Source organism: Syngnathus typhle, linkage group LG2 (genome assembly GCF_033458585.1).
Source record: "Syngnathus typhle isolate RoL2023-S1 ecotype Sweden linkage group LG2, RoL_Styp_1.0, whole genome shotgun sequence".
In the NCBI taxonomy this organism is placed as follows: Eukaryota; Metazoa; Chordata; class Actinopteri; order Syngnathiformes; family Syngnathidae; genus Syngnathus; species Syngnathus typhle.
Window position 1 is genome coordinate 8,815,613 of NC_083739.1, and position 24,039 is coordinate 8,839,651.

The following is a 24,039-nucleotide window of genomic DNA, read 5'->3' on the forward strand; positions in this document are numbered from 1 at the left end:
GCTTTCAAACGGAGTCGATTAAGATGCTCTCGAATCTGTAGCCGGCACAGGTGCTTCAAGCTTCGGGCATTTCCTAGGAAATAATCAATTCAGCAAGTTCACCTGAGGTCAACAATGCCTAAAATGATTGATGAAGTAACAAATGCATACTTTGGATTTGGCAGATCTGCGCCCACTGCTTTTGCTCCTGTAAGACTTCCCTCATTTTGGCGCAGAAGGTGACATGGTTGGTGTAGTCGAGCATGATTCGTACCACCTGAGCAGATAAGTGCTTGAGCCAAGACACTGTTATCACCTCACAGAACTAAAGAGAAAAAATAAGATATCAGGTCACTACCACTGAAACATCCTGGGAATGTGTTTCCTCCACATCTGCAGTCCCCAACCTTTTTTGGACCAGTTTCATGTAAAGCAGGGGGTGTCAAACTCGTTTTTTTTCGCGGGCCGCATTGTAGTCATAGCTTCTTTCGGAGGGCCATTATGACTGTCAACCCAAATAAATGTATGAGCACCTCATATTATATACAGTAAAAGCTACAAAACAAACTGACAAATAACGCGTTTTCAAATCAGACGAGTAAAAACTGGTCAAATATTTTAAAAGAGAAGACAATTTGCAATTCTAGTAATGACACACGAATTTGATGCACAATTTGTCTTCACGGGCCACATAAAATGATGTGGCAGGCCGTATTTGGCCCCTGGGCCTTGAGTTTGACACGTGATGTAAAGCATACTGAATGTATGCAACACAATTTGGGGTACCGCTGATTTCTCCAATTTTTGACCCATCTCACCACCATATCTTTGATAACCGATGTTGTCCAAGGAGCCGAGTCATGGCGACCGTCACCATACGGGCAGTCAAAACAACGTTTGACGTCGTAGCCGTGGTTCAAAATCATTCTCAGCATGACTTCGTCTTTTAGTGCATACTGCAGGGCTGAGGGAAAGTGGGTAGGGTTGACTCGAGAGTAGTAGTTCACATTTGCCCCAAACTTCAGCAAGGTATTAATGAGCTCATAGTTGCCCTGTCTCATTGCCACCTGTAAACAACTGATAGGATCCTGGTTCACCATTGCCCCCGCCTGCAGCAACAGGCGAGTGCACTGAAGATCGTTGTTGGACACAGAGAAAAAAAGGGCAGACTTGCGTTCATCATCATATTTCCGGCGCACTCTCGGGTGTAACATTTGGTTTGGGTCAAAGTCAGCTTTGAGCAGCAACTCCAAACAATGTGCGTGCCCTCCAGCAGCTGCAGAGTGAAGAGGACTCATCCCACTCTCCTTTATTGCACACAGTTTTGTCACAGGGATGAGGCGTTGTAGTGCTCTGTCAAAGAACGGGTGAGTTAAGAACAAAGCTGTAGGGTCAAGTAAAAATGGAACAGCACAATGTTTCTCACAGAATGTGACCATGATATGCCGCATGGTGAATTGGCAGATGGCCACTGTAAAAAGGCGAGTTAGGATCTGCTCCATGGTCCAGCAGCAAGGATATTACATCAGGGTTTCCTGATGCTGCTGCGTCAAACAAGATACTGCCAGATTCTGATTGACACTCAACATTCGCGCCTACAAAACAAATATTCAATTGCTTTATGGTTGTACAACATACGTATTGCTCATATCTCTTTCCTTTTACTCCAGCTCGTCTTGTACCTTTCTGTAACAAGTGCTCCATCACGTTGAGATGTCCATTTTGTGCCGCCAGAGCAAGTGGTGTTTTCTTTCTGATGTCACACGCATTTGGGTTGGCACCAGACTCAAGGAGCAGACAAACAAAGTTCTCCAAGCCAAGGAAGGCAGCCTCATGGAGTGCCGTCCTTCCAAGCGGGCCGAGCTGATCCACTTGAGCATCGTAGTGAAGCAATAATGTTGCCAGGTCATACTGGTCATTTAGAATAGCTAAGAAATAAGGGGCAACAGATACAGAAAAGTCTCGGAAAATACAATTTTTTTAGACAAACATGCAAGACCTACCTGCCATTAATGGAGAATCTTGCTCATCATCCTGGATATCGGGGTTGCAGCCATTCTGTAAAAGGAATGTGGAGTTCTGTAGACGGCCATAAACTACAGCTAAAAACAATGGTGTCTCCCCCTTGAATGTGCGACTCTGGGCAGCCCCAAAGGGTGAAACTGGAAAACAAACAACATGAGCACAAAAGCCGTGTGGTCAGATAATTAAAAGACAATACCTGAAAAGATGATCTCGAGGATGTATTTACTCTCCTGCACTGCAGCTGCATGTAGAGGAATCCATCCATGCTCATTAATTCTGGAAAGTCTATCTGGTTGTTCCGTTAGTCGTTTGAGTGCATCCTCATCACCTGTATGAAGCCAATAAGACATAAAGACATATACATGCGTCCTCCTCTAGTGTGACACACAAGTTTGATCATAAGAAAAATAAGGAAAAGCCCCCAAATCCGAGCAATCTTTGGTAGGCAGGGTACACCGTGAACTAGTTGCCAGACTATCGTAGGGCACACATAGACGAACAACCATTCACACTCACGCTCAATCAGCTGACAATACATGTTTTGGGACAGTCGGAGGAAATAGGAGTACTCAAAGTAAACCCATAGAGGAACAGGGGGAACATTCAAACTCCGAACAGGAAGGCCGGAGCCGGAATCGAACCCTGCATCTCTAAACTCTTACATAAAATTTAACATAACAGTTATCTTAACAATGAGCTGCAATCTATAATTTTTTATGGGGCTTGGTATTTGATGCGCCTTGCATGTAGTACATTGGAGTGAAACCTGGTCAACTCTCAATTTGCACTAAAGTTTTCATTATGAGCACGCTACTCCGATTAAATTGTTTTTATTGGATTCTAAAAAGTGAATGCAAAAATGCACGTTCTTTCAAGTTATTCTTAAATGAGCCATACATCATTTATCAGGACCTGACAGAGAACATGTTCTTGTAGTCTACGGTGCAAACTCAAAAAGTAGCTTCCTGTCAACATAAAAAAATGGGCACACATTCAGGTTTTTCCCAAAGACATTATATTTTTGTTTATGCAATTTGCAACAGCAACAATAGCTTGTGTCTTTAAGGCACTGAAATGTGCAGGAGTTAATAGCATCTTACCCTCAGCAATCGCTTTGAATATATCATCAGGGTCTTCGGTACTATTCAGATGACTACAACATGAAAATAAAGGGTGAGGCAAAAAATGATAACCACTGAAGTTAATGTTGCATCAACAATCACCTTGGACTCAGTCCCTTGAGCTTTCTGTATTCAATGAGACTTTCCTCTATTACAGATTGGGTTGTTACATCTTCATCCGAGTCATCTTCGGATTGAAAAATGTCATCTTTTGTATCTGCGTTCATCTGTTTGTCCAGTTGATAACGATAATGTATGGCCAAACAAGGTATTGCAATTCTCAATCTGTTTCCTGTTGTTGAAATGAACATAGAAATGACCAAAACATACAAGACAATAAACTAGGAAAAGTGGGCCAAATGCAGAGGTTCTATTTCATAAATTCAGCATGAGTCAACTTTATTGTCAGGCCACTTGAGAGCAAAAAAATACATAGAAAGTTACCTCTTTCAGGTAAATTCATGCATAATTGTTTTTTTTTTTGGACAAGCCGGAGTGAAAGTACACACATTAAAAAAAGAGCAATTTTGATTAGCCTGGCAACATCAACATTTCATAATCGATAGCAATAATAATCAGGTTGTTCGATAGACGTTGATTTTGTAGTGTACTGTTTACCTTCAGTCAGGCTGTGCTCCTTCTGGGACTCGGACAGCAGTGTAGTTGGACACCCTTGCAGTCACACACGACTGATATTTATAGCTCTTCGACTATAAATAACAGATTATGGCGCCTACCATGCATATATTACCCGTACACCTAGTTTTCATCCATTGCTGAGGTCATAGCTCAGATCAGTTGGTGCAATTGTAATCAGACACCAGAATTCAGGGGATTAATACTTTTGTCAGTATCTCAGGCATTGGAGGTGAAAGGTCAAATCCGAATCACGGCGTAGACAGTCTATTGTACAAGATAAAAGACAAAGGTTCCAGAAGGGAGAAAAACCTCAGATCGCAATCCAATCATCTGATCATATCTGTCCCCCACCACTCAAAAAACACTATTAAAAATGTAGCTTCCTTAGAATATGAAAAACAGCAGTCTGCAGGTTTATATTTATTAAAAAAAAAACATACTGTAAAAACAATCCAATAAAATCTAAAGAATTAAACAGTTTCCTCATCATGATCCATCGACAATCGTTTAGCGTGCACGCCATGGCCACCATGAAAAACTCATCATAATCAAACGAATACGTGATATTATTTTTTTCTCACCGAAAATATAAAAATGTATGCCCGAGTATTGTTACAATGTTTGTCGACATGTGACACTGTTTAAAAGCATGTTGGCTAATCAACCCCTATACAAAACCAAATCTAAATTACATGCACATATTATATCTTGTCCTTTTCATTGAAACAAATAATTTGAATTGGTCTGTGAAGTTCTCAGTCATCAAGCTGACAGAGTAGTGCCACGCCACGCTTGATCCAGTGCTGAGGGCGCTTGGCAGTTGGCAATAACATTGGAACGACAAAATTGGTGGAGTGTCCCGTTGTAGAGAGAGTGCCCCTCCTCTCGCTGGTCTTGTAGAGAGGAGAAAGGTAGCGACTGTCAGATTCATCCGGGATGTTTTTTGCTGCAGATAAGAAAAATAGGCAAAGAAATTATAAAAACATACAGATGAAGTAACAATTGTTAAAAAAAATATTGGTGATTATTAGAGCAGTGTATTAAACACATCTAAATGTATACTCACTTGGTTTGATCCAGATAATGGGCACTGTGTCAAATAGGATTTTGGGGTACTGCTCCGCTAAAATCCCACTGATGATAAAAACAACAGAATTATACTTTTTAGACTGCTTCTCAAATATTTGTCGTGCTCTTTAAATAATTATGATGATGGTAAAAGACCCTTGTGTGGTCCCCTCTACCTTTCTTTGTCCCATCGAGCTCCATCAAGAAACAACCCATTAGTGTAGACACCATCTTCTGGAGGCGTGTCTGACTGATCAACTGCTAGAACCTGAAGGATGAAATTACAACATTAAGCAATTGAGCAATTAAGATGTGACGTGTCAAAGAAAATAAGAATGTTGACCTCAAAATCAAAGCCCAACAGGTCAATTGGAATATTGTATTTCCTGGCGTAGTTCTGCGTAGCTCCCGTTAGAAAAGCCTGGGTGAAGAAGAATCCCGACAGCCAAAACACACTGGGCTTGCCATTGTCGAACCAAAGCTGCGGGCACATAGGATTCATGTGAATACAAAAGTGAACAAGGCATCCTCATGTCTAGGCAATTGTCAATCACCTGCAAAAACTTGAGCCTTGCTAGAAAGTCATTAATGTAGCTGCCCAGGGGCTTGAGGCTCGGGTACGAGCGTTTGGCCCATTGCTCTGGAACCTTGCCCACTGCCAGACTATTTGCAATTCCCTCCAGCTCTGCATCCATCACCACTAAACCCTTGAGGGCCTTCAGCAGGTTCTGAAGACTAACACGGATGGTACTACAAAGCCTAAGATAAAGAAAGAGGTCAGAGGAGCTTTTTTTAAATTACATCAAATTGCGTACAAAGTGTTTGTCCATACGTGTTGTAGCGCTCCATTTCTTGGACAAGAACAGTGTTCATGCTCTCCTCGTAGAGCACCGGGTACTTCATAAGAGATACTTCGAGGTCAAAGTCATTTGGGGTCTGATGAGATTAAATACAATCTATTATAATTTTCCAAAGTTAACAGTTAACCATTATCACACCCACCAAATTGATATATTCATCATACCTTACTGAGGATGTCACTGGCTATGTCATACAGTGCATTGTCACTCCCAGAGCTACCTCCCCCCTTTGAGCCTCCTCCCTGGGTGAGAAGCAGCGAATCAAACAGCAGCTTGGTCTGCTGTAGATCCTTTGAAATGTCCACATTTTCATGCATCCCAAAAATTTCTGGGTATTGGGTGAGTGGAAGCTCCTGGTAGGCCACAAACTTATTGTTAGGCTTTTGGAAGTCTCTTAAACCATCTCATGACTGTGACGTTACGCTTTACCTTGATAAATTGAAGGTAGTCATCGTAGGAAGATTTGGGGGGGGTAACATAGTCACCGCTAGGTGAGAAAGGAAATGAAGGCTTATCCACAACATCCCTGTTGTAGAAGTCAGCCAACATGGTGTTCAGAAGGCGCCGATCCCAGTTGTCGGTGACGCGGCCTCCATAGTTGCACTCTCCGGTCAGGTAAGTAACGGCCTCAAAAGGCACTTCATCGTACTGATTGATAAACAACTATAGAGGAAGACAGAGGACATGCCTTACGGGGAATGCGACGGGAGCAATTCTGTGAGTGGGAGTGACTACCTGGAGCTGTCTGATGCTTATGTGAAGGTCAGTCTCATTGAAGCCATACGGAATATTCCAGCCGAGTGGGCCAAACTTCCTTCTTTCCTGAACGAGTGCATGGAAGAAGCACAGGCCATACAGGAGCTTTTCCCAGACCTAAAAGCCATTACAGTTTAAACGGTGTAAGAAATAAACACATTGATACTAGAGTCTGCCCAAATCATTCAATCGGCAGCCCCGAACTCACCAGTTCTTTATTTGGGCAATTATTGAAGAAGGTTTGGTCACAAACAGGATCTGACATGTACGACTGCAGTATGTTTAATCGTAGTCCTGTTGGCGGCTCGTTTGTCATTTTAACCCCGTTCTGCAGTAGGGTCACTGGAAACTGAATTCAGAGAGGAGGCAGCTTCAAAGCACAAACTCGATAAAACCAGACTGTTCCACAGCTTGGCGAACATCACGTTTCACTGTACCTTGGGCGAAGGGTAGCTCGTGAGCCAAAGTCGGAAGTCTTCGTGGCATGTTGCGGGACTAAAGTCCTCGCAGATCTTCTCCAGGGTGGACATCCAGGAAACAGCCAGATGACAATTTTGCAAACACACCCACGTCCCATTCTGCATGGCTGTACAGATCATTTTGAAAGCAATGGGTCCTTGGCCTTGCCCCAGAGAAATGGACTGGAAATTGGCCCCGCCCATGTCCTTGTCACCAGCAAACTTCAGTAAGCCTGTGGAGCGTTAATATGTCATCATCTTTGAGTGTCAGCGCTGCATGAGGTTTCAGGAGTAAACGGCAGAACCTACTAGCCATGGGATCGGCACCAGGGGAAAGCACAAACACCAGCGGGATGGTGGCGTTGGAGTCATTGTAGCTCTTGCTCAGGTCAAAGGGAGGCGGCTGAACAAAATTCTTCCCAATCTTACTTATCACATATCTGTGCACAGCTGGCACAATCTTGTCAGGCCTGAGACAACGGACGATGATAATCTTCTGCAGTTCATTGAGTTTTTCATCCCAGGGTGAGGGCAAAGGAACACCACTAGGATCTTTGCTTTCAAAAACAGGCTTGAAAAGTTCTGGGCTTGCAATAAATGTATCTCTGTAGAATGAACACAGTTAAAGTGCCATCGTTTTTAAAAGGTTCGGTATTCTTCAGAACAATTCATAGAATGTTGGTAAATGTTCTCACTTGATTCCTTTTAAGCCAGGAAGCTCGTTGGCTCGACAAATCTCATCCCAGCTCTTCTCTTGCAGCCAGCTAGGATCAGGATTAGCAAGGGTGTTCTGCAGGCCCACACCTCCCGTCATCAAGAAGAGCAGGTCGGGGTACTCAATCTCACCCTTTGCCCTGGTGGGAAGGCCAGTATTTGTTTTATTTACAGAAGGCAGAATGATCCGAACGAGTCACTTGTTATCCCTAAATGGTTTGTGACACTCACAGAAGTAGGTTGCAGCAGAGGATGAAGGAGAAGAGAAGTTTATCCTTCTCAAAGAGAGACCGACAGACATTGCAGAACAAGTTGTAGGTGAAGTAATCGACCAGGTACATGACCCTCTTTTCCAAGATCTTGGACTTTTTGCTGAATTAAAAAACAGGAGAGGCTTTTCAAAACCTAGAAATAGCGTCTAAAAATATGCCGTCAATGTCATCACATGATACCATGAACCAAAGAACGCCGTGTGCTTTCCTCACCTGTCTTGGATGGAGTTTATATAGAGGTTGACAAACCAGGTGAGAGAGTACTGATACATTGGGTCTATGTTGGTCAGGTCAGCAATGGTGAAGAACAGGACAGACGAGTGCTTGGCAATAGATCTGTAACACTCTCGGGACTCAGCTATCATGATCTCCGTCTCCTCTGCAATCTGGAGAATTCATGGAGACTTTGGAGTCAAAGAAATCCGTCATATCAACACAGACCGCTTATGTTGAACACGGTACTTGCCTTCTGTTTCTTCGTAATCTCATTGGACATGATCTTTGCAGAGTCGAGCACCTGAATGGCACTCTCATCCTCCAAAATATTTCCTTCTGAGGACGATAGCGTCTCAAGGATCCTGTCCTCAGTTTCCTTTAGTTGTCTGTTATTTGCAGCAGACTGTAAGATGAGTGCATTTCTCTCCTCTTCAAGCTCTGGCCTGCAAAGCAAATGAAGAAGAAGGGAGCCTTTAACACAGAGTCCAAAGGATTGGAGTGGAGGTTCCATAGAATTTGTTGTACCTTTCCTTGGCAACCACAATCCCGAGCAATTGGTCCTCCAAGCCCTCTGGGGTGATCATGAAATTGAGCAAAGACACCTTCGTGGCAAGTTCTGGTAGATAATGAGGGTTCCTCAGCTTTGTGGTGATGTAGAAGCGGAATTCCGGAGAGTACTCAACCACGCTTTCCCCCAGTTTGATACATTCCACACCACCTGAGTGGAACAAAAATGACAGCGATGATGGTTTTTACATTATTTTCAATGTCAGGTGGCCCTTTTGCATCCGGGCCCCATTTTGTTTTACTTTGTTTGAAGGTTTGTTTGAGGAGAAGAGGTTCCAGGGAAGGGTCCAACTCCTCTCCTACATTTTCAAGCAGTAAGGGGCTTCCAAACTGAATACAGTTTTCCAAAGTTCTCATGTAGTCATCATCCGTTAATTTGATAATCTGCAACTTGTTGTCTTTCTCCGAATTCTTCACCCACTTGTTGGCTTGACCCTGAGGGTCAATCATCAGAGGCCTGAAAGTGCAGGGACACATGAGGACAGTCCTGCTCTTCCTTCCGAGTGGCTTTGTAATTGACTCAAGCATATCAATGCTGTGCAACCATTGCATGACCATAGTTTGCATAACGCTTCTCACCATCGACGTGAGTTACTCGTTATGACACCGTTATCAATCGAGAAAGAGTCCGTAGGAAGACCGGCGATATTCCACGCCCTAATCTGAATGGGATCTCCCAGGGTCTTACTCAGAGAGAAGTCATCTGATGATGGAATGTTTTTAGACTAGAGAAAATTCATAATGACAACATAGGTGCATGTTAGAAATGAAAGTAAAAGACTTTGTCAAATAAATAATTAGAAGACTTACTTGACACAATTTGATCCATTGATTGATGCAGTCCTGTCTGAAGCTGGCGGTGAAAGCGCCCAGGTAGGCCATGACACCAGCAGAGATAAGAACATCCCCGGTTAGGTTGTCATATATGCTCTGCAGATCTTCAGCAGCTTTGGACCATCTGAGGAAAAACACGTTTACTTAGTGGCATATTTTCCTCTTTAAAATTCTTCTCCTAAAAAGAAGCGCTATACCTTGTTTTCTCCCCACCAAGACCACCAATGAGTTTCTCAGCTCTCTCCAGCTTCTGTTGACACAAATCTCTCTGGGCTTCTAGCTTGGCCTTCTCCTCAGTCTTCTCGGCAGATATTCTCTGCAGGTCAGCTAAACGGTCCATAACCTCCTTGAGTTGGGCTCTCTTCTCTGAGAGTGTGGCCATGGCAGAAGCCAGAGTGGCCTGAGCCTCTGCTTGCTTGGCCTTTTTAGGAGCCACAATCTAAAAGCACAGAGGTAAGTATCCAAAGACGCAAAGGTGCATTTACTTTTTAAGAGCAAAAGAAGCCAAGCCCCACCTTCACCACCCTGTCATAGGACTCCATTGCTTTGATCCACTTGCAAAGGCCCTCTGCTGCTGAGGATGCTTTTGCTACCTTAGCAGGGCTGAAGTCAGGATTAGTCATGTAGGTCGCGCGGATAATTTTCATGGATTCCTCCTGTACAAAAGAAAGGGGAGAGATATATTGAAGTGTTTTTCTTGTTAATGCATTGAGAATCACAATTTACCGTACAGTCACTCACAGGAATATTGTCTTTGTCGTATTCTTTCAGTTCCCTTAAAAAGTTCATGTCGCCTAAGAGTTTCTTACTTGGACCCCAGTAGTCCAAAACCTAGGCCATTAAGAAAAGGTCAAACAAATGTTTCCATGCAAATGCTGTTTATATTTTTTAAATATTGGCAAGCTTTTAAAATGTTAAACCTTTTTTCCGGATCCAGCAGGATCTGCCACCTTATCTGGAGCCAATCCTTTCATTACACACACAGCTGACATCACCAGCTTTACTCCAGCGGGAGGATTTTTCATGGATTTGACAACTGTAATGTCAGCAGGCTGCAAACAAGAAGGGAACTGAAGATCAGCCATACAATCTTAAAAGGTTACGTGCAAGGCTAATATTAGCTTAGTGAGGAGTTTTGTCACCTTTAAGGTGTTCAAAGCTGAGGTTGCTTCCTCCAGGGCAGGAATGGCCTCAGCCAATTCACTATCACATTCATCTTTCAGAGCTTGAGCCTCAGCAGCTTGAATAGCCGTGGCCTCCTCTTCAATACCCACAAGTTTACTTGTAGCTTCCACTTCCACAGACTCCACTGCAATCACCTAGAGGTAATCACGGTAGACTATGCAATTTCGTACATTTTTTCACGTAAAACTTGCAATTTTTAGTTGTTGCTACCTTCATCATTTTTTCATTTTCTATCTGTGCCAATTCCAGTTTGGGCTGCAACTCGACCAGCTCCAGTTTCATCTCACCAACCTTAAGTGACATTGTGTTAAAGGGGACATATATATATCAGTTTGTAGACAAATTCAGTCTTGCCCTCACCCATCCGGCATAAAACTAAACAAGTCACTCTTTTGTCATCTTTCTATTCCTGACAATTTATAGCTTTGAACAAGTCACACTGAATTGCAGCGACACCATTCAGTTATTTTACTTGACATTTTGGAATAAAAAAAGTCTCCAGTAAAATCTCCAGTAAAACAAGTTTGAAAGCATTCCATATTTGAAATGGAGAAAAACAATCTAATCCAACTTGAACACACTATATACCTGAGATTCAGCAAAGGCTAGTTTTTCCAGACCATTAGTGTATCTTCTCTTTGCCTTCATGACAGCATCTCTCTTCTTCGTCAGGAGCTGACTGAAAGCTGCCATGAGCTCCAAATAGGATGTGGGTGTCACATAATTGTGGCGCCCGAGCTCAGTGAGGAATCTGCAAAGAAAACATCAGTGTAAAACACACGTACTCTTACTTTTAGTTTGGTTTAGTGAGTCACACCTCGCTGAAAGTTGGCTTGCAGAGGTGTGAAATGTTTTGCATATGGGTACGACCTCCTTCCGCTCCCTTTCTTTCATCTCCAGCGGCTGCAGAAAAGAGTTGGCTACCCGCTCAAGGGCCTCCTCCGGCCATGGCTGTCAGGTCCAGATAAAAATGCTTTTTAACACAAGTATGCAACTCCATATATCCACAACTCCATAAATTGTATATTTTGTACCTGAAACCAGTTAATGGTGCAACAGTTAATAAGAGATGGAAACTGGCGCAGACGATTGCGAAAGGCTTCACCAATAGGACTAAAAGCCACAACAATGTGCAGGTTTTGCTTGCAGCGTGCCACAAAGTAGTTGAAAAGAGTTAAAGAGCTCAACTCCACACTCTTATTCTTCGCTTGGGCAATGGGACGTACTGTCTGGAAATGGGTAGAGAAAGAGATTGACTAGGCTATTAGGCACAATGCACAACTTAATCTCATACCTCAATGATATCCTGTTTCTCATCCATAGGAAACATGTTGGGAACCTCTCCTGTGTTCAGGACACTGTTAACATCTTCAAGAAAAGCCTCATCTTTGATCTGAGCATCAGTGAGCAAAAAAACGATTCTTTGACCTTTCACCCCTGCATCCCTGAGCAGCTTCTGCAATGTCATGTTAAAGGTTAGTTTTGACATCACACTCAGACAACGGATGTCATAACACTTATGATGCATGGAGATAACAAGCACAACATTGACCTTGAGGTCATCTCTCCACTCAACCATGCCATAGCTCTTTGAGATCTCAGGCTGGAAAATGCTCATCTGGGCGATGAACGTGGCCAAACGAGTGATGGACTGGCGCCCACTGCCTCCCACTCCTACGAGGAGAGCATGTCCTCCTGGTTGCTTCAGCACACGGCTTATACGGGACAGGTGCTCCAAGACATAGCTAGATTAGACAACATTTTTTAGAGATTCATTGAGATTTTTATGTTAATAGTATTAGGGGTGCACTAAAAGCAAAGTTTGTCTTAAAAGAGCCATATCATGCTAAATGTACTTTTTGGAGCCTTCAGTTAAAATGCTAATGTCAGATTCTGCTAAAGGTATAATATCTAATCATACTATATATGCATATATTTGCTTGTGGAAAGCTTAAAATAGCATGACACAGCTCCTTTTAGAGAAACTAACATTAAAAACCAAACTGAAATAATCTGTTTTAAAACAGTATTCTTGGATTTTATAAGCGAGTAATGTCATTGTGATTTACCGAAAGATGACGAGATACATGCGGCTTTTGTTCATCTGGTTGTATTCAACCATACATGCCTCCACTACCTCAGCATAGCTTTCTACTGAGGGCACCTCAGCATATAAGCGTTCCTCAGGCTCGAGGTCAGGGTTCATGTAGTCGCCAAACAGTAGATTTTGCAGGTCTTGCTCGACCAACTAACAAATAAGAACATACCAAATCAAAAGTACAAACAATCTTACGAATAATTTTTAAAAGCATCACAAATTCTTATCCCATGCGTCACAAATTAATATCCATCCATCCATCCATTATCTGTACCACTTGTCCCCACGGGGATCGCAGGCGTGCTGGAGCCGATCCCAGTCACAATGAGAACAGAAAAAAATAAAAGCAAGCCAACGTACGAGCCTGCCTTGCTTGAGGTGATCAAACACCAGGTTGAAGCCTTCATTGAAGTGATCTTTGAGGATTTTGGTCATCAGCTGATAGAACCAAGCTCGATCCTTGTCATCCACCAGACGGTCATAAAAGACGCGAAAGACCTCGTGGACAAACAGTCGGATCATAGTGCGCTTGTTCTCCAGAGACTTGCTCTTCACAAGCAGGCACCCTTGTATAACACGTGAGAAATCCCGCAGATTAAAAGTGTAATGAGACTTAGCTGGTGTTGGGAGCAAGTTCTCCATGGCTTGCTGGTAGACCTTTGGAAAGACATTTGGGAAACTCAAGTATGGGAAAGATAAGACTTTGCTGATAGGAATGTGAATGTGTTGGTCTGATTCTGAGGACTCACTTCCATGGTTGCAGTCACCGTTTGGGTGCCAACAGTGAAATATTCTGGTGGAAATTCATTGTTTTTTAGATAGAACGCAACCATAGAGGAGAAGATGCGAACCATGGTCTCATCGCTGAAAGAATTGATGCTAAAAATGTTGAAGTGGCGCAGGAAGCGAGATGTCACAGCATTCCTGCCGCCACCAGGAGGACCCATGGCTGTAAGGATCTGAATGTCGACTAATTTGATGCCAGAAGTATCCTTCAGGTCATACCTGTCAAAAAATAATGGAATGTTCCAAAAGTGTTTTCTATCCTCTTACATTTAATGTCCTTTGTTTAGTGGCAACGGCTCGCACCACTTTTTGTGATCCAAAAACTGTCGAAAAAGCTCCACAGGCGGCTGAGCTCCAAACTGTTCCAGCGCTGGCATATTCACATCATCTACGAATATGAGGTATTTCTTTCCCATAGGAGGGCCAAACACACCTTTCCGTCTCTTATCTAATTTGGCCATGATAATGTTCTGGAAAAGACCAAGAGTAAACAATCCAAGTTGTAAAAACATTCATTTTCGTCATAGTGGTTCCAATTTACCTGTGTTTGGTTGGCAGTGGTGCGGGCTGAAAAATTGATTGCGAGGGGTAAAAAGAGCTCTTTGTCTAGACCGTTCATCAACTTCTCCATGACATACACTGACTTTCCAGTGCCAGTAGGGCCAGCCAAGAGCAGAGGCCTGAGCAGAGAAAGTCGTTCACACAAAGTCATACCATTTAAATGTCCGTGACCAGATAACATACATTCCATAGGTGATGCAAATGTCCATTAGGAAGGTGTAACGAACTGAGTCAATGGTCGGAACAATGATGTCCTGCACTTTGGTGGTTTTGTCTCCGAGGGTGACGTTTTTGATGTTATCATTCCAGTGAACCCATTTGCCTCTTCCTTTAAACTGAACAAGATATTACTTTATAGATTTGACTGCAGAAGAGAGATTCAAAAGTATAAGACAAAGGGTTCTGCTTAATGTTATTCAGCAGTACCTCGTAGAAATAGTCATACACAAGGCCTTTCTCATCCACTGGGCACTCCCATTTGCCAATAATATCAGGAACTGGATGATCTGCCAACTTCCCAGCCACTATATCCCGAATGAACTCACTAAACATCTCTCTGCTTTTTGAATCACAACTACCACCCACAGACCACACCAGGGAGAAGGAAAAGGCTGCCTGCAATACCAAAAGAGAAAATTATTGAACAAAAGTAAAATAAAATGCATGTAGAGAAAATATGATACTGAAAGATACTATTGTGACAAATTATAAATATTTGTACCAAGATCCAGGTTCGAATAGTTTTATCATTTGTCTCCGTCTCTAGTGGTTCAAGTAGCAGCATCTCAAACAGTCTACATAAGGACACAGAATTATTCCAGTTGGTTGTGGGCACAACTTCCTGTCAACGAGAAAGTAATGACAACATTTGTGTTTATTCTGAATTGGTGAAAACTCCTTTGACCTTTGTTTTTGCATCTCGGTGACTCCAGGTTGTTGTAATACTTACTCTGCAGTGTTTACGCACCATCCTGAAGGAAGGTGGCAGAAGCCAGTGAAAGAGTTCTAGCAGCAGATTGTTATTTTCAGGACTCTTCAGAACTTCAGGAAGTGTGTTCAACCAGGAGAGCACTAAAGGCTCCCAGCCCAACTGGGAAGGTTCCATGTAGATCATACCACATCGACTGACTGTGGCGGGCTGCCATGGGAAAGATGTTTTGTTTTGTTTTTTTCAAAGCTTGCTATCATTACATCAGACATGGAATTGAGTGCCAAAGCTCATCCAATAGTTCAAGTAGTGGCAACATTATTTGAAACTTATTTTCAAATGATTGAGCAACTCCAAACTTACAGAGGCCTGTGAGAGATCCATTGCTTCAAAAATTAGACTCATCTGATTGGACATCTGGATAATTTCTCCACTCATCAGACATAGCTGTGGTGTGAAAACAAACAATAGAGATGGTAGTAATAAACTATGATGAACCCAAAAGTCTGTAGACAGTGTAGTAGCGTTGCGTCATATCAGCTGTACATGTGGCTTATGCTGTGTGAGACTAGTTTTTCAACAAATCCTGCACACTTGGATTGACTGGTGTCCATACGACATTTCTATTTTATGTGTACAACAAATACTGTACCTTTTTGTTGTCATCTAGCACAGTGTTCATACTTTCAATCCACAATGTATCTATGGGACCGTCAAACACTACCCATTTACGGTCTGGGGTTTCGGCCGATGCATATTCACGAAATGTGTTGGCCACAATACCATCTGTCCACTAATAAAACAAAGGAAAATAAAAGATACAATACAAGAGGAATAAGATTATTGAGCTTTAAAAATATAGAAAAAAGGTCCGAACCTCATGAGAAACAAGATCAAACTGTCCAAAAAGCTGTCCCATGGTGATTGCCTTTGGGTTCAACGTCCTGAAAATGACCTTTTCTTCCTCTCCGTACCCTTTTTCATTCATCAGAATCAGTGTGTCTGCTAGAACATGGAGCACTTTGGTCTTTCCGGAAAATGACTCGCCCACGAGCATGAACCTGAAGCATAAACGTTGTAACTTGCAATGCCTTGTTGATCCAAGTTGTGGGAACTACTGTACTTTATAGCCTAGAACATGAAATATAACACATCCAAATGAGGTGACCTGGAACTTTCAAAACACCATACCCATGCCGGACTATCATCATCTCATATGTCTGGATCATCTTTTCTATGAAGATCTGTGTTGACTGCACGTTGTGCTTTTCACAGCACTCGATTGCAGCCTCCAGAAATAACTGGCGAAGACATGATTGCATGTAATACACAACACATACTGTATATACTGAACTATTCAGCATAAATCTGCTTGCACACATGACACTGGCACATCTTACCTCATAGTCAGCCTCCGGAAGGGTGATGCCAGGGAACAAATCGCTGGTGATGCCATTGAACAGTGGAATATCATGGGAAAGAAACTTGGGCTCGTTAACGTCTTTAACAGACCTCAGAAGCTAGAAATGAACAGGAAACAGTGATCAATAAACAGAACAAAAGGAGTTTGGGGAAATATTAAGCTCATCACAAGTACCAGTATGTCCTCATTCTCATCGGGATACTTGAGCTTGAGGTTTCCTGCAGCCACAAGTACAGCTTTGACAGCTCTCATGCCATAATCGTAATGGAACTGAGAGGAGAGCTGCTCTGAACAGAGCCTGTAAGTCATCGCAATCTTGATTGACAGAGGCTTGGCATTGAGGAATCCATATGAATAGAGGGAGATCTCTGCTATCAGAGCATAGTTGGGGACCATCATGGTCACTGTTCGAAACAACACCTGAGGAAGATAAAAGGGTTGAGCTAAATAAAAAACTTGAGTTATGATCAAATAATGTTGATTCATTTTAGATGCGACTAACTCCAAATGCACATTTTCAGATAAAAGGTTTGGGATAAAAGAGCCCATAAATGATTAAGTTATATGACCTTGAGGTTGTCCGGGAGTTCGGAGCGCCCGGCGTAACCGGGATTCATTGTGATGGACACAAAACAGTTGGGGTTGAGTTTAAGCATGGTTCCTTCAAAGTCAAAGTACTCCAAATCCAGCTCAATAGCGCGCTGGATGCAGAGGACTTGCTGGGCCACGACAGACAAGACCTCAAGCTCGATACGGTTGAATTCGTCAAAGCAAGCCCAAGCTCCAGAAGAAGCCAATCCTTTGAAAAACTGAAAAAAATGCAGCAGAATACAAAGACCTTTGTTAGAACCAGAAATCACAATCAGAGCAGACCTTTATTGTTTAATGTTACCTTGCCCATAGCAAGATAATCCAGTCCATCGGAACAGTTGAAGACCACACATTGCACAGCTAACGCTTTCGCCAGATCCTTGGTGGTTTCTGTCTTTCCAGTTCCAGCTGGACCCTCAGGTGCCCCACCCAAATGGAGGTAAAATGCGCCAATCTACAAAATAAATTATTTCATACAGAAATTGAAAAAAAAAAACTATACTGATACCCATGCCTAACCACTGTACTATTTGTACCAGAGTTCTGTAGCATCTGTCAGTCAGTGGGGTGATGACTAGACGAAAAGAGTTCCCCAGGTACTCATACGCATACTTTACATCACAATTTATAATGCGAACTCGAACATTGTCGTTGCTCCAGTAGTAACGTAGCTGGGCTAGCCATTTAAAATCATCTTCACTTGAAACACCTATAAAATACAAATAGAGTAAAGACAATATTTCAAATAAACAGAATAACAGCAAAATGAATGTAGTCTTTGTGCCATGAGGTACCATGCTCAATTAGCTCCATAACTACATCCCTGGCATGGACATCAATGGTCACCAGTGCTCCCAAAGTAATCCGTGTTTGCTTGGGTAGTTTCCCTCTCACCAGTCCCACAATGTCGCCCAGTTGTTTCTGGAGTGCCTGGTAGTAGTTTTTTACACCCTGTTGAGGCCATCAAAGTTATACATTTAATTAGAATTGAGTTTTTTCGGTAGAATGAAGTGTCACATAAGGTGAAAAGGGCTGTGTAAAGACAGTTGCGGGACACATTGTTCCCTTTATAATTCTTCAGTATTCTTCAGACTGAATCTTACTTCAACCCCTCCCCTGATGGCTTCATGCACCTCCAAGGTCCAGAACATTTGTGAGGTACATATCACCACCTGCCCAGGCCACTCCTTTACCCACTGGTTCCGTGAGGTTTCAGCATAGGCCTGTCAAAACAATCATTTCAGGTAATACTTGCAGTATCACCAATAATAAATTGAAACTTGAGCTATTTCAGTTCCGCTTACTCACCGTTCTTGAGCGATCCACTACATCTCTGACACTGCGAATCATTAAGTCTTCAACTTGTACCAACCACTTCTCTACTGCGCCTTGGGCCTCGGCTGTAGATATGAGTTGAATAAGAGCAACACGCTCCCCTTCACTGCTGTACATGGCCTAAGTTAAAAAAAAAAAAACAGTCAGCATCTGAGCAACCAAATGTACTGTTGCTATGCAGCGAGTGCACTTACCTGGATATCGAGATTTGGTAGGAAGTCTAGCTTGGCAATACCCTCAAAGCACTTCCTCAGATGGGGCTGCACACGCAGTGGATCTTTGGTCTCAGAAAGAATTTCCAGCATTTCATCATTGGACAAAAAGAAGAATCTGGGTGATAAACGGCAATGGAACAATTATTAACATTTGGCAGTGATGTAGAATTATGAGGAAAAACAATATCTCATTGGACACCTTGGGAAAAAGAGACGCTTTTTTTCCAAATAGTCATTCAGTCCCTTCATGATGGTGTCCAAATGGGCGTTGGACTCTATTAGTTTCTCTAGTAGGAAAGGCATTGAGGTTGCCTCCAGAATCTGGTAGAAGACAATTTAATAATCACTGTAATCTATTGACAGACAGGATACAGTGATAACGCGTGTCTTCAGCTACCTTTGAATCCTTCACACAGTGCCTCATGACCTCCTTCCAGTTTTTGTCAACGATTTGGAAGAGTCGCCCTTCTTCCGGAATCTGCTGCATGATGTCGGCAGAACAGAATATGGGCTCAAGGTAGAGCCATTGTGCCTGCACCTTGAGCCACTCATCTATGGTTTCCTGGATACGAAGGAGACGCTCCTCCCAAACCTAATCACCAAACAGAGAGCAAGATCTTTGGTAAAAGACCTTCACTATAATGCCATGAGCCAAATAAATAATTTACTCATCATACTAATGTAAACCTGCAACTAACCATTATCTCTTTTTCAAGGGGCTTTATAAACGGTGAGTTCTTCATTGTCTGAGTTTTCACAATTTGATCATCTAGCAAGGCCTGAATGTCATCCAAAGCAGTCAGGATGGACACGCCAGTCTCTCTGTAAGGTTGATGATTGAGAGAAATATCATCCCAAACAGTAAGCATGTTTTTCATGGCTTTCTCCATGGAAAACTCCTGTAACATGCCAATGAGGATATATGAGTTCACCTCTTACTTTTTCTCTCTGAAATATAAGACTGCAGTCACACTTACTTTACTTGCAGCAGCACTGATTGACTCAAACTCATCAATGTAAGGATGTAGGTCTTGTTTGAGAACTTTGCGTAGTGTTGTACCAGCGTCAGGAGTGAGATCATACCCAACGATTTCTGAAATCTGCTTCCAGTGGCGATCTCTGATGCCCGGATTACACAGGACAGTCAGTAAAGGCGTATGTTCCTATCAAGATGAAACACAATAGTTCAGAGTTATCAAAAATGACCACGGAATCTCACTGCATCACTTTTCAGACTTAAAGTTGCCTACCTTGAATTCTTTGACCTGCTCTAGTACAGTAGAGCACAAGACGATTGTAGGACTCTCCGCTTTGGCTTCTTCTTCACCACGGCGTCGTCTGGTTGTTCCGGTACTTATCTTCTTAGTAGCCTGTTCACTCTTGCTCTTTTTTTGCTGAAAATACTTAAGTGTCTTGAAGATCTCCCTGTAGAACTCATCCACTTTTATTTCCATTCCTTCCCCATCGAGTTCCAGGAAAGAACCATCCATCCAACTGTTCACAGAGAGGATATTAGAAGGCTTCAATGGGATTGTTGTGATGACATGACAAAAAAAAAATCATAAAAAGAATTTCAAACCTGCTCTCTGTGCGCTGCCACCTCAGTATAAACGAAAACAATTTCTGATACGGCTCGATATTCTGTCGGATGAGCTCAACTTCTGGGTAAGACGACTGGTCAGCCTCATGAAAGGTTTCATCTTTGTGTATGTCTTCAATTGACTCCTCGGCCTCCTGGAGAAGGGTCTGAACTGTCTTGATATCTACCATATACTGTAGAAAATACAAATAAAAGCGTTTAAATCGAGTAGAATGGTTCTCTGGGATCACAAACGCTTCACAGTACCTGCTGCATCATATCAAGCTCGGAGCAGTGAGGGAACTCGTCAACCCTTCGTTGTAACTTGGCCAGATGAACCTTGACCCTTTCTCGTTTAGCGAACATTTCCTGCTCCCCTTTCCCTTTTGCCTCGTGGAAAACCTAAAAACACATATATCCATCCCATTATCATATTTGAAAAGAAAACTTAAAACATACAAATGTTAATACGGTGTGTCAGAAAAGAGCATTACCTCATCGCTGAGTTCAAACACTTCTAAGATTTTCAATGGCCACATAAAAACAGTTGAATTTAGTTCAAGATCTTCTGGTTCAAATATGTGGACGTCGAGAAGGTAGCTCAGTCTGCTGTAGGCTTTCTGATGAACCAAACCAGCAAAAGCATTCAGAACTCTAAATGAATGAATCATGCCGCTTTTGTAGATGTAAAAATAATTATGTAAATAGGTACATCTGTAAATTGTACCTTTATTCTTTCATGAAGAAGTGCAATGCCTGTTTTCTTAGTTGTTTCAATGTATGCAATCATCTTTGCCATGTCATCTGTAGTCTCTGGTACATTCAAACCTGTTTCTCGGATGGTTTCAAAATCGGAGATGATCCTTTTAGCAGAAAAAAAATAATTTCATGCAGTTAAGGAGCAGAGTGTAGGCACACATTTCAACAAGAATGAGACTCACTGTAAATTTTGCTGAGTGTGTTTAGCTTTCATGTTGTTGATAAGTATTTCAGCACAGGTTTTGGCTTTTTGGGACAGTCCCTGGTTGAGATCTTCACAATACAATTGGACCATTGGAAAGTGTACCTTTGGAGGAAGGTTGCCAAGCTTCCTTGACAAGACACGGAACTCTTCCACTTGCTGTGAAGCACAAGTTAGATCACGGACCGACAATCATCAGGAAAGAGTGGATGGAGTGGCTTGATATACTTTTCAATTTGTGAATCCTCACCTCAATATATTCAGCAAACGAGTGAGTTTCTTCCACAAAAGTCTCAACTCGTGTCTGAGCGGTTCCATTGACTAACCAGTCATAGTTGTCCACTACAAGATAAATGCACGTTAGAAACACGAGATATTAAATAACTGGGTGGATGATGAAAGAATTTCCGATTATGCTTCCATCACCATAATTCTGAAAGTATTGATCAGGTCCTTCTAGATTCTTGCGCACAGTTGTGCTGACAGTAAATCGAGCCCAAGCGAGTGTGTGATCAGGGGCCTTGGCATCCACAAACGCAGATGTGGATTCTGACAGCCACGACTGAACCGTCTGCACTTTCTGTGGAACCATGTAAATACATTTCAATATGCAGATTAGAACGGGTGGACTTGGCACAAAAAGAGCGATTCCGAGTGAGCTCACCTGCAATGTGTTTGTAATGGCATTAAGAATTTCAAAAATATCGTCTTCAAGTTCCTGCAAGGTGGGGTATATTCCCATTTTCTCCTCATTAAACGTCAGGGACATATGAAAAATGGGTAAGAAGTTGTAGTTGTCTGGATGAAATGGGTACACGAAGGCCTCCACGCTTCTCTGAATAAGCAATTTCAGCTGGGAAATGGGAAAGAACAAAAAGAAATTTGAGAAAGCGTGCAAACCCTGTTAATGAACCAATCTGTGGAAAGTAGAAGTCAAAGAAAAAGACAAGCAAATGTTGGATTATGTATGACGGCAGGACTCTACCTGATTGGAGATGAGGGTGCACGCGCAATCAAAGAAGGCCTCCATCACATCTTCTTTAACTGAGCCCACTGTTTTTGGACTTGTTAATAAATTGATGACTTTCGGGAACCAGTTTTTCATGATTTGTTCCTCTGCTGTCTCACATTTGGCAGCCAGCTCTTTATGCAACTCCTTGCTAGCCACAGGTCCCAAAGCCCTGAAGAACAAAGACGGGCAGCTTTGCTCAACAGCACGGCCAATTGCTTCTTTGACGTTCTTTGCATTCGGACCGTTTGCATACCTATATCCGGTGAGATTCACCATGGTCATTGAAGAAAAGGTTGCATATCCAATTTCCGAAATAACTTGCATTACGGGATGTAGAATGTGCAAATTCACTTTCATCAGGTTCCGGTTGGTGACAAATCTCTTGTGCCGTGATTGGGAATATTCGAGAATGCTACAAAAGAAAATTGTTTTGCAAACAAACTCCATAGAAATCCTATGTAGCCATAAAACACTCACTCAAGTGGGAGAGATGTCAGCTTTTCTGGAGGAGGTTTTTCACGTTCTGGATCCTTCAGGAACGTGTCCACTTAAACGAAGACATGCCGTGTTGTCAGAGAGTGCAGGTGCGCACGCGCACGCACACTGCTAATTTTCAATACCTGTGTGTTTGATAATAACATCGTAGAAGTTGTCGCTGACTTCCGTGAGGAGCTGGTGCAAGAGTTTGTTTTTCTGAGGGCTGTCTTTTAGTCTAGGAGGGAGTCGACCATCCATGGAGTCCAACCACTCCTGAGGGATTGGAATGACTGGGCGGCTTTCTACACACTGCTTCAAGAATATGTAATTCATCTGCACACAAGGAAATAGGTGGCTCAGCTTTTTCAAATGAACACACAACCGGAAATTGCTTTCAAAAGTAAACTCACTCTGTGCTTCCGAGCTTCACTTTGCATCTGTAATGCAAATGTTCAATTACAACATGTTATATTTCATTTTCATTCCTTTTTATGTATGATTTGTGACAACTACTGGCGGGAGCTACAGCTTACACTTGGAGGGAATTGAGGCTCTGGTGATGGGCTGCGCACAAGTCTCCCCTTCTCTTTGTTCTGTTTGTAAGCCTCCACTGCTTGGGACACAGCCATGGCGGTGGCACTTTGTAGGAAGCCAATTGGCCTGCAATTTGAGTGACAGTCCGCAAGGATTGCTACAAATATGACTGAATATCGACGATTGAGGTGAATACGTACAATGGTAAATGGAGTCGCTGTTGTTGCACTTTCCTCCATCGTTGCACCATGATTTGATTGTGAGATGTCGGTTGCTTATTGACATGGATGTACAGTTACATAGTCATAATTTCAGCAAATGTCATGACATAAGTGTACTTTATTTTCCCTAACAGTATGGACCTGCTCATTTTATTAGATGACAAAACCTACGCTACTCTTTGGCTTGCACTACTGATAAGACAGTAAAAATGTCACGATTATTTAATCTCTCCACAGTCCATACTTGCACGACAGTTTACTGATATTATCTGAAAGTGTTCCAATGTTGTCTGCAAAAGTAACAGCCACAGTGGGCTAGATTAACATGATATTTGCAAGCAAATGATCAAACAATTCACATTGTCATTAGGGGAAAAATTAAACAAACTCACCACTGAATCAGGCTCCTCCGTGTCCATCTTTCTAGTTTTTCGTATGTATGCATGTATATTATGCAGAATGCATGGAGACACTTAAGTCTAAAGTTGATTGGAGCAGCGGAACTGATGACGGTTATGTTTACAAAAATGTTCGAGTGAACGTGACGAATTTGCTTATGTAAAAAGGTACGCAACATGCACTCATTGGTGACGTCACACGGGTACCTCGACGTCTTCTCCAATA

General features: G+C 42.5%; 2 protein-coding genes across 3 annotated transcripts; both read right to left on the bottom strand.

The window, feature by feature from the left end:
- Positions 1 to 169: 169 nt before the first annotated feature.
- On the bottom strand, positions 170 to 3,890 carry LOC133150151 (ankyrin repeat and SOCS box protein 14-like). 2 transcript variants are annotated; one of them, XR_009713736.1, is made up of 9 exons: positions 3,744 to 3,890; positions 3,228 to 3,417; positions 3,105 to 3,157; positions 2,201 to 2,332; positions 1,983 to 2,141; positions 1,662 to 1,907; positions 1,406 to 1,574; positions 387 to 1,332; positions 170 to 304 (listed from the first exon to the last, which is right to left on the bottom strand). XR_009713736.1 is itself a non-coding variant. In XM_061272486.1 (8 exons), the coding sequence occupies exons 2-8, from the start codon at positions 3,350 to 3,352 to the stop codon at positions 660 to 662; spliced, it is 1,557 nt and encodes a 518-aa protein (XP_061128470.1). In that variant the 5' UTR covers positions 3,353 to 3,417; positions 3,744 to 3,890; the 3' UTR covers positions 173 to 659. The 2 variants fall into 2 exon arrangements, 1 of the variants encoding a protein (XP_061128470.1); XM_061272486.1 differs by having other exon boundaries at positions 173 to 1,332.
- A 320-nt stretch (positions 3,891 to 4,210) lies between these two features.
- LOC133149915 (dynein axonemal heavy chain 12-like) lies at positions 4,211 to 23,314 on the bottom strand. The gene is made up of 72 exons (XM_061272152.1): positions 23,194 to 23,314; positions 23,071 to 23,097; positions 22,804 to 22,993; positions 22,661 to 22,730; positions 22,437 to 22,595; positions 22,157 to 22,352; positions 21,836 to 22,024; positions 21,598 to 21,751; positions 21,422 to 21,513; positions 21,152 to 21,330; positions 20,938 to 21,073; positions 20,705 to 20,830; positions 20,478 to 20,612; positions 20,211 to 20,404; positions 19,882 to 20,125; positions 19,609 to 19,794; positions 19,330 to 19,530; positions 19,029 to 19,223; positions 18,831 to 18,952; positions 18,611 to 18,746; positions 18,390 to 18,536; positions 18,185 to 18,304; positions 17,876 to 18,032; positions 17,618 to 17,790; positions 17,383 to 17,535; positions 17,060 to 17,299; positions 16,665 to 16,910; positions 16,468 to 16,587; positions 16,259 to 16,368; positions 15,945 to 16,128; positions 15,720 to 15,860; positions 15,431 to 15,514; positions 15,089 to 15,277; positions 14,861 to 14,980; positions 14,566 to 14,754; positions 14,323 to 14,474; positions 14,120 to 14,258; positions 13,882 to 14,048; positions 13,542 to 13,797; positions 13,153 to 13,449; positions 12,764 to 12,942; positions 12,247 to 12,439; positions 11,989 to 12,150; positions 11,729 to 11,923; positions 11,512 to 11,645; positions 11,283 to 11,445; positions 10,905 to 10,985; positions 10,652 to 10,828; positions 10,430 to 10,561; positions 10,251 to 10,340; positions 10,025 to 10,165; positions 9,707 to 9,948; positions 9,486 to 9,633; positions 9,255 to 9,400; positions 8,918 to 9,132; positions 8,634 to 8,826; positions 8,359 to 8,551; positions 8,106 to 8,278; positions 7,852 to 7,992; positions 7,602 to 7,760; positions 7,216 to 7,511; positions 6,886 to 7,139; positions 6,657 to 6,797; positions 6,428 to 6,565; positions 6,122 to 6,355; positions 5,857 to 6,045; positions 5,665 to 5,768; positions 5,387 to 5,591; positions 5,176 to 5,313; positions 5,009 to 5,100; positions 4,831 to 4,898; positions 4,211 to 4,710 (listed from the first exon to the last, which is right to left on the bottom strand). The coding sequence occupies exons 1-72, from the start codon at positions 23,287 to 23,289 to the stop codon at positions 4,520 to 4,522; spliced, it is 11,718 nt and encodes a 3,905-aa protein (XP_061128136.1). The 5' UTR covers positions 23,290 to 23,314; the 3' UTR covers positions 4,211 to 4,519.
- Between the last annotated feature and the right edge of the window lie 725 nt (positions 23,315 to 24,039).

Excerpts from the sequence above, each read along its gene's own strand:
- LOC133149915 (XM_061272152.1), bottom strand. The coding sequence starts at position 23,289 with ATGGCTGTGTCCCAAGCAGTGGAGGCTTACAAACAGAACAAAGAGAAG. Across the intron at positions 9,634-9,706 it reads CTTGGTGGGGAGAAAACAAG|ATGGTCCAAAGCTGCTGAAG; the intron begins GTATAGCGCTTC and ends GTTTTTCCTCAG. Across the intron at positions 8,552-8,633 it reads ATTGTGGTTGCCAAGGAAAG|GCCAGAGCTTGAAGAGGAGA; the intron begins GTACAACAAATT and ends TTTGCTTTGCAG.
- LOC133150151 (XM_061272486.1), bottom strand. The coding sequence starts at position 3,352 with ATGAACGCAGATACAAAAGATGACATTTTTCAATCCGAAGATGACTCG. Across the intron at positions 2,333-3,104 it reads ATTCAAAGCGATTGCTGAGG|GTGATGAGGATGCACTCAAA; the intron begins GTAAGATGCTAT and ends GGCTTCATACAG. Across the intron at positions 1,575-1,661 it reads GGAGCACTTGTTACAGAAAG|GCGCGAATGTTGAGTGTCAA; the intron begins GTACAAGACGAG and ends TTTGTTTTGTAG.